The sequence below is a fragment of the Melanaphis sacchari genome, unplaced genomic scaffold (genome assembly GCF_002803265.2).
Source record: "Melanaphis sacchari strain LSU unplaced genomic scaffold, SCAv2.0 Contig53_pilon_pilon, whole genome shotgun sequence".
Classification (NCBI taxonomy): domain Eukaryota; kingdom Metazoa; phylum Arthropoda; class Insecta; order Hemiptera; family Aphididae; genus Melanaphis; species Melanaphis sacchari.
Window position 1 is genome coordinate 1,896,263 of NW_020271371.1, and position 12,624 is coordinate 1,908,886.

At 24.7% G+C, this 12,624-nt stretch overlaps 1 protein-coding gene across 4 annotated transcripts in view; it reads left to right on the plus strand.

Annotated features, from left to right (window-relative positions):
- The window catches only part of LOC112599609 (potassium voltage-gated channel protein Shaw), a 127,608-nt gene that overhangs the window by 92,904 nt on the left and 22,080 nt on the right, over window positions 1–12,624 (plus strand). For all 4 annotated transcript variants that reach the window (XM_025346578.1, XM_025346581.1, XM_025346579.1 and 1 more), the window contains one exon: window positions 7,607–7,801. In XM_025346578.1, coding sequence (XP_025202363.1) covers window positions 7,607–7,801 — 195 coding nt within the window. The remainder of the gene's footprint in view (window positions 1–7,606; window positions 7,802–12,624) is intronic.

The following is a 12,624-nucleotide window of genomic DNA, read 5'->3' on the forward strand; positions in this document are numbered from 1 at the left end:
GTACTAATAATTATTCATATAACAATTTAATATACATAATAATATTTAATATAATTTGTATTTACTAAAACTATAATTTCACTAAAATAATCATCATAACTACAATGTAACTTTCATAAAAATTTTTGAGAAAAGTTCATATTATGTTAATTTTAAGTACTTGCATAGTAGTTTAAATTCCATATAGCTATCTATTTAGTAGAGTATATTTACAGATTAAGCATTATTTATGTATTTATTATAAATTGAAGTTTAAATACAATTTTCATATTAACAAACAATAATCATAAATATAATAATATTTTCATGAAAAAATATTGATAAAACTAAATAACTTCTTATTTAGTTCAATAAAATTCAATTTTAGATAACAATATATGAGTGACGTTAAGTTCAATATTTTAAAAAACGATTTTGATCTAAGCTTATTTCAAAAAGAAAAAGGGGGAATTCAGGTTGAATAAAAATAATGAAGTTTAAATAGGTAAAAATAAAACTGATAAACTATTTTTAATCAATTATTCCTATGTGTCATTCTTGATACCTAGCACACAAAATATTGTATAAAACTGCATAATATTACAATTTCGATTTTCAAGTTATGGCTTATGAAAATCCAGAAATATTCAAACGCGTATTAATGTAAATATACATAAAACTTATATTACGTATAAATGTATAATAAACGATTATCGATGACTGAGCGCATTTATAATAATATTATAGCTTTGCACAGAAACCGAATTTTAAATTTAAATATATTTAAATTTCTTCAAAAAAAAAAAAAAAAATAATAATAATAATACATTTGATAATAATTGCACCACCGCGCCGACCGTATTTTATTGTTATCATGGTATATTATATACTTAATTAAATTAACAGCAATGGAGGAAAAGTGATAAAATACGACAGATCCCGTGCAAGTAGATTTGACAAGGAACGTTCAAACCCGTATAATAAATCGGGACACACACGCGTCAGCCGCACGGAAATTATAACATTCCGAGGCCCTAAGGGTGGTAGCGATGAGTAGTGAATACTATTAAAATATTACATATACTGTTACACATAACACGCCACACACACATACATAATATATATTATAATTTATTTGAGACTCGTGTAAATGTCATATTATAGCACATAAAATATTATATTGAGAATATATAATATACTATGCTCAAAGCTATTACAGAGGGTATTACACCATTATTGTATTATTATTATTATTATATCATAACGATGCCAAAAAAATATTATGTTTATAAGACACTGTACATAATATATGTCGTATATTATGTGAATGAGTGACATCAATGTTATTAAAATATAACGCTATCGAATGGTAGGTATTAACTATTTCATTCAAAAATGCTAATATATTATGTAATAATGAATTCAACATATTATTACATTTTTTTTTTTTTTTAATATAAAAATGCATATGTTTTAAAATAAATCTTGCAGAAGTACACTCAAAATATAAAATTGTTCCCTACATAATATACATTTATATTCAATAAATTTTGACAACCTATAGTTTGAGATATTTTTTTTATTATTATTCCTTTATTTTAGATAAATCTACTATCTCAACTCATTTTTAGCTAATAATCGATCAGTTTTTCTGTTTAGTATTTTTTTGTTATTATATAAATTATCCTATACCATACGGTTGAAAAAAGTGCAGCAAACGCTGTTGACTGAATACTGATACAGTTAATTATGACTTGCTAGAATAGGTGTGTCCAACCTTTGGCGAAGAATGGATCTCATCATATGCGTAGAAATTGTTGTAGACCACATGCATTGTGGTAACAATACATTCAAATTGAATGATTGATTTACAATAGAACAATATTTTTTTTATAATTTTACTATAGCGAATAATAAATAGAAATATTTTCAAAATATATTACATTTTAATTATAATTACTAGGAAAAATATATATATATATATATATATATATATATATTTTGAAAGTAATGAATAAGCATCCGGATCGATTGAAACTATTACGATCCTCATATAAATTTTAAGTTACTTATTTAATATAGTGAACCGGTTCTTACTATTGGTATTTTTCATTCCTAAAAATAATTGTTTGGAAATAAAAACACTACCAGAAAGCTAGAATATTAGTTATACTCCATATAGGTCCATACAGTATATCCAATAAAGATGACTGATTAATTTTTTCTTTGAATAGAATATCAGATCGAAACTCAATACATTCTATTTGAAAATTATTTTCCATTGCAGTAGGTAATATTAACCAAAAATAATATCGTGAAAATAGCAAAGAGTCTACTGTTCTTACGAAAATCTTGAAAACGGTTTTAAAATTAATTAATTAAAATTAAAACCAAAAAACCATATTTCTCACTATTCTTGGAATTGTATTTGCCCAATACAAGATAATGATAAAATGATTTACTTTGACTTGACTTTTTCATAGTTTAAGTTTCATTTCAAAAGCAGTTGTTATTATTTGAAACATATTACTAATGAGTTAATTTTTACCTTGAAAACGAAAGATTGACTCATTTAAATGAGGAATTATGTAAACTAAAAAAGCTAAATCCATAAGCCAATTTATATCTTCAAACTCTATGATATGTTTTTCTTTTGACTCTATGAAGGAATTTATTTCATTTTTCAAATCATAAAATTTGTTGAGCATTTTACCTTGACTAAGCTATTTTACTCCTGAAAAGTAAACAACGTCTCCAGAATCTGGTTATAAGAGTTTAAAGTACTCATAGTCTTAGAATTGGTGATAATTTAGTCCCTTAGCTCAAATAAATGTAAAATATTTGATAAAAATTTGCATTATGTTATCCATTTTCAAAGCTTTCGCACATAAATTATCTTGGTGAAATTGCAGTAATATCGCATCAAACGTTAGTTGCCAACTAAAACCGCATGGTCTTTTATTGATTTTGTAATTCCTTCTTTTTATCCTACATAATAGAGGAACTATCCATATCTAAACCTGATGTGTTAACCAAGTTCAAAGAAAATGTATTTAATGAAGTTTATACTACCTCAAACAAATCACGAGCTTATGTAGCGTCTTTCAGTGGTACTAAATAAGCAATTACTTCAGCAATATTTAATTCGATCTCAATACTTTTAACAAAAATATCAACTTGGGCCGTGACTATTACATCGATACTTTCATCAATAACCAAAGAATAATACTTGAAAGAATGAACTTTTTCCGCTAAAGCAGTTTATTGAGGAAAATCGTACTTTGATGAAAATTAAATACGATTTAAACAATTTTTATGAAATGTTTAACTGCGTAATATGTACTTAGAAAAAAAATTTTAAAAAAAAATTATGATATCAGTTTTGATTCTTTTTTGCTTTTGATCCCTATTTTTCTAATGATGTATAATTATACTTTAAGACAAGCTATGAGTTCTTCACAAAATATTTAAATAACAAAATAAAGGTTGCGCGGCGTATTGTTTAGGCAATTTAGGTACACAACTGTTGAGACATAATGATTTAAAATATCATTCACAAGTCGCACGAAAGTCAAAATTTGAACACGGTTCAAGTAACTATGAAATTCAATTCTAAATATTAAAATGCTTTCATGTTTGACCTAGTTAGTAGAAAGTTTGAAGAAGAAACATAACGATCTTGTATTCAGTGCAACTTCAGAAATATACCAGATGGCATGCGAATATACGTGGAAAAATACATTATGAATAATATAAGTGGCGATATTATGAATCATCAAATTTTAATCAAATATTCCGAAAATTTTAACCAGGAAAATAAGTTTTTAGGATTAATTTTTTTTATTAAATAACATTTAACGTATTTTTAAGGAGTTGTTTTTTCAAACCGTTCTGAGTTCTATCCTTATTTACAGCCCTTAAAAGATTAATTTACGTTATATTTTGTAATACAATACAATATCAGCTTATTTTTTGAATTAAATAAAATCATAAACATAATTTATGTATGATAATAGACCTTACTTAATAATGTTACGTTAAAATATTTTTTTTGTAAATCTCAAAAGCGTATCTAACTTTAATTTAATAGATCTCAAAATAGTGTAATTATTTTCTTAACGTGCATGTTTGCAGTTATAAGTACATTTTATTAACGTTTAAATAAATATATTGTATCAATTTCTTTGACCGTAATTTGTTATATTTTTTCTTTTAATGTCTAAACTGTTTCTCGTACACATATATTGTCAAACATCATAAAATATTACCAACCACCTGGATTAATTGATTTACTAGGAATACGTTCCTAATATCTAATTCATATGGGTAATAAAATAATAAAATTCCATTTTTTTTTTCATTTTTAAAACTATAAAATAAACAATTATTCTAAATATTAATATTTCTATCTTAAATATAAAACAAAATAATATGTAATTTGCTTTTAAATTTATATTAAAAATATAAATAACGACTTAAGTTAATTAAAATTAGTGCCTGATATTCAGTATCCGTATTTTAGCTATGTACTTTTCTCATTTTAGTAATCCAATCTTGTATACTTAGTGTTATTTTGAAATATAGTCTTTAAGAAATTTTATAAATGTAAAGTTTTAAGTTTTTATCCGAAAATAATGACAAAGTTTTAGAATATGATTATAAATAATAAATATACATTAATATATTATTATAAATATAAACATGCATATAAAATTAAAAATTTAATTTTTTTGTAAAAACACATAATGCTATCGATTAGTTTACTAGAGTAAACGGCATAAAAATCTACATAAAAAGTTCACACAAGAAAAAATCTTGGGAAAAATAAATTTTGCGAAAATATTTCCTGAAAATTATTTAACTTACTTTGTATAAAAAAATAAAATGTGAAATTGGAAAATCAGAAAATCCAAAACATTTAAACGATTATATTATATAAGATGTTTTTAATTATTATAATTAACGTATTCATTAAAATAAAACTATGAAAATAATGTACTTAATTTAAATTAATAATATTCATTTTAAAGAGTTACAAAAAAGAAATTATTAAGTATCAGTGAATTTTCGACAGCCATTTAAAACGAAATCTGCATGTGAATCAATTAATAATTTTTTTATGACTCATTAACTATCATAAAGTGTACATATTGTTTAAATATATATATATATATAATATAGATTAATTAATTTAAAGATTTAATACATTATTATTAATAATTTATGTAGAATTACTAGGTACTATTATTTTAACACGTCATACTGATAATAATTATGTCAACACTAAAAATTAGTGTCAATATTTTTTTATTTTTTAAGTAATTTTTTGCAAGATATATTATTCCCGAGAGAATTTTCAAGAAGATTTTTTTTCTTACGTTCGTTTTTTTACAAACGCAGTATTTATTTGTGCTGTTCATGAAATATTATTTTATGTCATGCCTACAGAGTGATTTCAAATAAACTTTCTTTTTTTTTATTTTAATGTGATGTAATAAACTGTATATTATTTATCAAACGGCGGCCAATACAACGAGTGAAAAATAAATGATTTCTCTGAAAAACACTTCGACTCAATTGTTATTAATTTCTAAGAGCATACGATACAAACCAGGGGTTAGACTTTGCGTTGAATTCTACGAGTTTGGGTCGTATGTTTTCTACTTAAGTATTCTAGTCGCGCGAGTCGTTGCCAATGTTAGGAGGACATTGCCACCACCACGCACGGTTTCAGACGGATACAGGGAAAATTCGTGCAGTTTAGTACATTCTTTCCATCCTAAAAGCAAGTTGAGTTTACACGAACGCAATAAAACGAAAACAATTTTTCATCCATTGTATATGAATGATCACAACACAAGGCACTAGAAGACTAGAATATTTCCGTATGTGCATAGTAGAGTAAAAATTATTCCACAAATTTTGTTCGAAAATAGTAAAAAAAATATATTCGAAATAGTCGTGTTTGATTTTTTACAAGGTGATTGTTGTATCATCTTAAGAGTAATTTTTACGATAAATTTATATATTTTTAAACCATTTTCATTCATCTCATCTTAAGCAGAATAGATAATCTGATATTAATATTTTCAAATGAAAATATACGTATTTATTCAATATTTTATATTCCAGCCTTAAATACTAACTTGTTTGATATACATTAGGCAAGCTTCATTACTAATTTATAATTGCTCTAAAATGCACACAGGTGTACTGTTGTTGTCAAATTAATATCAACATATTATTGTTATTATTATGAAAAATGTATATATCGAATCGAATCCAATATACACATTAATCAGTCACAAGTATTATACGAAACTGAATATAAATGTATAATTTTCATCCAGCTAGTTTAAACAGATGCTGTTTTTGAAACAATTTTAAAACACGATTTGAGATTTTTCAATAGGTACCTACTTTCAGTGATAATATCTGGCATTGTTTTAAATTAGTTTTTTTCGAACCTTGGTTTTTACTGCGTATATTATGAAGGTGTTTGGTTCGTTTGAAATCGCTACATAGTAACTCAAACATTACGTAAGAACTACCGATAAAATCAAATTAAAATCTATTTGAATAAGGTGTGTCAATGGTTATTTTACAATTGAAGTTTCTTTGAAGTTATACTTTTAACGAGGTTTATTTATCCTTATGCAATGGACAGGTATAGGTCTTCAAAGATGACATTTTAAGTTCACACTTTCATAATTATGACCTTTTTGCCAAATGATTGCACCAGCCAATTTGAATTTAACTAGTTTGTTTAAGAAGTAACTTTTTTTCACTCTAATATTGACATTATTAACTTCACAGCTTTTATTTTTCTTGAATTTTAATAGTATGATACTAAAATAACTGAAATCAAAAATATATCTATGATTAAAAAGTCATATATTTTATATAAAAAATATTCAATTGACTATTCTAAGGCAAATATATAATTATATGCAAACAACATGCAGCATGTATCAATCAAACCTTGACTTTTGTAGCACTACATATATATATATATATATATATATATATATATATATATATGTAGGAATGTAGATTTGTAGTTTAAATACTTAAAAATAAATAGACCAATTCTGACGAAAATTTTAGAAATATCAGAAAAGTGTATAATAAAAAATAGTCTTTGCCGAGTTTAAAAATTCCAAGCATCATATTGTATTTATTACGAAATAATTACCTATCTTAGTTGAATTAGTTCACAAATCGAGGTATATTGACGCTGATTTTGAATGTACTTTGGTATACCAAAACTATTGTGTCCCTGTATTTTATGTGAGTTAATTTGTTCCGAAGCAAAATTACACTAAGTTATAAAATTGGTTTTACTTATTATTTAACTCAAAATATTTATTAAAAAACGAAAATATCACTTAACTCAGTAACTATTTATTGAGTTTTTTACAATGTTTTTTAACTGTTAAACTAGACTTTTTTACTTAGATCTACCATTAAATTAAACATATTTTGCTTATAAATGTTATTGTTTAATCTTAATTTCATATTGACTATTATTATTATTATTCATTGTATAATATATTATGTTAACCACAATAATATTGTTTAAATTATTACAGTAGTAGTATTTATGTACTTTTTTTTATATTTATAGCACAGAGATACGCAAGAAACGCTCGCGGTTTTAGACCGGTTAGACTTAGATACAGAAAAGCCTAGTGATGAAGAAATGGCTCGAAAATTCGGTTTCGAAGAGGCGTTCTTTCAGGGTAGACTCACCTGGTGGCAGCGTTTCAAGCCCCAGCTGTGGTCCATGTTCGACGAACCGTACTCGTCGAATGCTGCCAAGGTATGTAATTTTAATTATTTTACAATACGACTAATGTTTATTGTTAATCATTTGTATCCACTCGAGATGATTCACCGTTGGTGGCTTGTTTCTATTTTTATTTATAGGTACTACAGCGTTTACAGTTTAGTTAATTTTATATCTAACAAATAAATCGAGAACAAAGAACATAAAATAATATCTTTATGTATTGTAGAACTAAATTTTTAAATGTATAATGGCTAGATGATGTAGACTGATTCTCAAATATAAAAATTTTAATAAATCGTATTATTTTGATTTCAACGTATTTCTTATCATTTAAATTATTAAAAATCTAAAATTTAAATAGAGCTAATTCCTCCTTACGTAAGAAATCTCATTCTTTTAAAATATTTTTCAAATTGAATTGATATTATTGATTATATAATAAGATTTAATAAGCGTTAATTTAGTTTTGAACATTCTCCCATATTGATCTAACAGTGATTGACTAATTCAATATTTATCTAAAAGGGTGCGAACTCCCTTATCAAGGTATTATACTATTGTCAACACTAAAATAGATTAAAACATAACGATGTTGATATAGCTAGTAATGAAAGGGTGTTGACATTTCCGTGGATCTTTGATTCATGGTGTATTATATTATTATATAATAGATATTAAATCCTGGTCCAAAAAAAATATGATGTATAATAAAATCGTTAAAGGGATACACCATAATAAAACTATAATATATTGTTTTTCCCAAACCAAGTGAGTCGTGATGAGGGAATAAGATTTTTAGTTAGACAAATAGCATTCAATACAAATGATGTTCACTTACTACCGATGCGATGTAGATTATTTGATAATGGTTAGAAATATCCGTATGAAACAAATAATATAATATCATATTAATAATACGAACATGAATGTACATAATATATGGTTACCCTATAATACTAATCTGTAAATTCCAATTCGTCACTGAATGAGCTTCACGTATCTATATTATTCTATGATTTCTGTATACATATCAGACATTGAAATTCCGTCCAGAGTTCAAAACATACAAAAAGAATATAATATAAATTATGTAAATTAACATGTATATCTTCATGAATATACTCGGTGTAAAAATGGCCAAAATTAAGTAAGATTTATGTTCTATATTGCTTAAAAACCATTTTGAGTTATCAGTATGTATAAAAATTAATGTTAGATTAATTTTTGTACTTTTAAGCTTAAATAATTTAATGTTTTTATTGTCTTTGGTATGGCGAATGCAAATACCGCCACTACTCGGTGAAGAGGGGACATTGCAGTTTATATATGATATTAAAATGTTATAATCAAACTGTTTGTGATTATCATTTTTTCTACATAGTCATACAAAGTGCCCTACATTCCTATTATCTTGTACATTATTTCGACCATTGTATAAATTCTCACAATATTTTCTCATTTTATTATTTAACTATATATTAATTTTTATCTAAACGAAGTTCAAAACCAACATATATTTATAAATATATACATCATGTTAAAAAATTTAGTATAATATTGTATAATAATATATATAGATTAATTTATGAGCGTCCAAACTTTAATAGTATTTTCTCATTTTATTAAAACAATATTCTTTATACTTCTTGTATACAATAAAAAATAACACTATTATTCTTAAAGGCCGTTTTAATAAAATTTGTTATAATTATTATTCTTCCGTCAAAGTTTATAATCCTCAATATTTCAATTAAATATTTTACACCATTTTTTTTCTTTTAATTAATAAATTCAATCATACGAGTTATAATGAGTTTAATTCAAATTATACAGTAAAAAAACGCCCATTAAACCACCACTTTTTGGCTTTAATCGTATCAAATTTTAAACTTATAAATCTTTTATCATAATATCACTATTTTTAAATAATGTATTTTACTATTGTATAAATTTCATATAATTTTTGTCTTTAGAATTACTTCGGTAAATCTATTTCAAATGAAAATATAAGGTTGGAACATAAATTTGACTTTTATTCATATGCATCTGTTTTCTGTCTATCATCTGTAGTTTTTGGCAATAAAATAAAATGAAACACACATATTTTAATCCAGACATTTGTTTCCTCACATCTTAAAAAAAAACTCGTAATCACATACAGATGCATAACATTTATACTTGTTTCTTTAAAGACCTATTTCTAAAAAAATAAATTACAAAATTACATTATACTATATTTCGTTTGGTTAACGAATCCATTCAATTAACTTGTTTGAAATCTTTGTTCTTGTAATAGAAACTAACAAACGTTTAAATTAAATTAAAATAATATATAGTTATCAAATAATTTTACTAAATTAAACTTTTATAGACGCATAAAAAACCAATTCAAAAACAATTATAAATAATAACTGTGAGACAACTGAAAACCACGAATAAAAGAAAAAATACTCTTGGCCTTTTCGACGATTTATAATATTCAATTATTTTTATATGAATAGAAACTATACAAAATTATAATTTCTATTCATTTTATGAGAACTATAACGTTTAAAATTCATTATTATTTTTTGAACGTCATAGTATAATATTTTCATGTGTATTTATTAACTAAAAAATTTTTACAAAATAAAATTGGTCGTGTTATATTATAGACATTATCTATATAGTATTATTTATAATTTATACATTTATACATTCAAACATTTTTTAAGGTGTGATCGAATAGCTCTCGTAAGCATATAATCTCGCAGTTTTTTTAACATTATCATGCCATTTTATTACGCCCTTTAGCGTATGATAAACAATTTATTAGAACTAACAAAATTGAAACGTTTAAAATATTATTATGTACAGATAATGTCTGTAGAATACTTCATAAAAACATACTTAACCATTGAAACAGATATAAATTAGACCCAATGAAAAGTATAAAATATGTTAACTATTATCCCATACATCAGAAGTATTAAAAATAGTCTAGAAATAAAGTGTACATCAAATTAGTAGTCAAAATATTTAATAAATAATTTATTCTGCAAACGATTTTTAAATATGTACAAGAAATGATTGTAGTTACAAGTATTCAAGGGTATTAACTGTCATTTTTTAAGTAGTTAAAACAAAACTGCAAATATGAATCTTGGACATTCTAATGTAAATTATGAAAGCCATTTAATCATTTTTTCATTATCCAGAGGATACCATTTTCACTATCCTCCAAAAAGTGATGAATGTTTTTTTTTTTTTTTTTACTATAATGAACTAAATAAATGTAAAATTATGTATATTATATTTATACAAAAGAACAATTATTAAAATAATATATATATTCAAAACTAAAATTAAATATTAAATAAAATATAATAACATATCAAATACGATATACATTATTTTTATTTACTTCATAGTTTTTGATTTCCACTATAGATTATTAATTATTGATTCAATAACTTACAACTTTCTGACCGTAGTGCATATTCTGATACGACCCAACAAAAAGCTGCAGCAACGTTAACAGATAAAAATTACAACCCACAAAACAGCTGCTACTCTAATGAGCCAAATACTTGCGTTGCTTTTTGTGAATTTATTAACTTCCCCTATGGTACGTAGTTTTATCAAATTATTAAAAACAACATTATATTGTCACGTTTATCGATAGGCAACAGTTGAATTATATTACTTTGTGAAATACGGATACAAGGTGCAAATATGATAGATAGTACTTATGTGACACGTGCATTACTCATAAAACGTTTAATATATTTTACAAACACGTACAGGTAGCTAGTATAGGTTTACTATCTAGTTTTGATTAAAACTATTTATATACACCCTATACACACGTGTGAAATCTTCGACAGTAACTACTTGTTTAAACGAATTAAAACTAATTATAATGCACGATGACAATGTAATATATTTAAACATTTCATCTCGTCAACAAGACAAGTTAAAAATTGATTTTTTAACTGTGACAAAATTATATTCCATTAAAAAGTTATAAACACTACATCACTACTACGTTTGTTATTAGAATCTTATACTCATAGCATCATTATTTATTTTTGCAGAGCTATTACAACGTTCTGTTATTAATAAATCAATATCTACTGATAAAATGTATCGCAATAATAATTATTAATACATTAATCCCACCTATAATATTTTAAGTCAATGGTTTAACTTCTAAAAACAACACTTAACAAATACAAGTAGTAATGCTTCATTTATTACTACAATATTATTCACTGTTATAACAGTGTTCTAAAGTGTACTTTTTTTTCTATTCAGTTTAATTGAAAAAGTTATATACATAAATATTTTTTTAATTTCAACGAACAGCTCAATTGTATTATAATATTCATGCTCACCGTTCAACATATTACATATAACACACAATAATATAATAGGTATATTGATTGGAATTTGGATTATTAGAATATATGTTATAACGAAAAATAAGTTATTCACCGTTCAATAACCACTTTTATACTTTTTAATCTCGACGGTCCCGTCTTTTTACGAAATTTCGCTTTTGTACTTCATGTGCGAAACTTTTACTCGAACGATATTTTTTATTATACAACGCCATTTTGATTTACGCTATCGGAGTGTGCCTCTGTTTTCGTCCACGCTCCACTGCACTCTGATAAATTATACGAATTGTGTATACAACTATTATATCTGTTTATATATATGGTTTTTTTGTTTATCGAACATTAATGTAGCCAACGTCGATCCATCCAAAATTGTATACAATAACTGCGGCGACTAACGGACGATTTATAATAAAAGTATCAAAAATAACGGATATAATGGCTAAGTAATCGAGTGGATTACGTTCATCG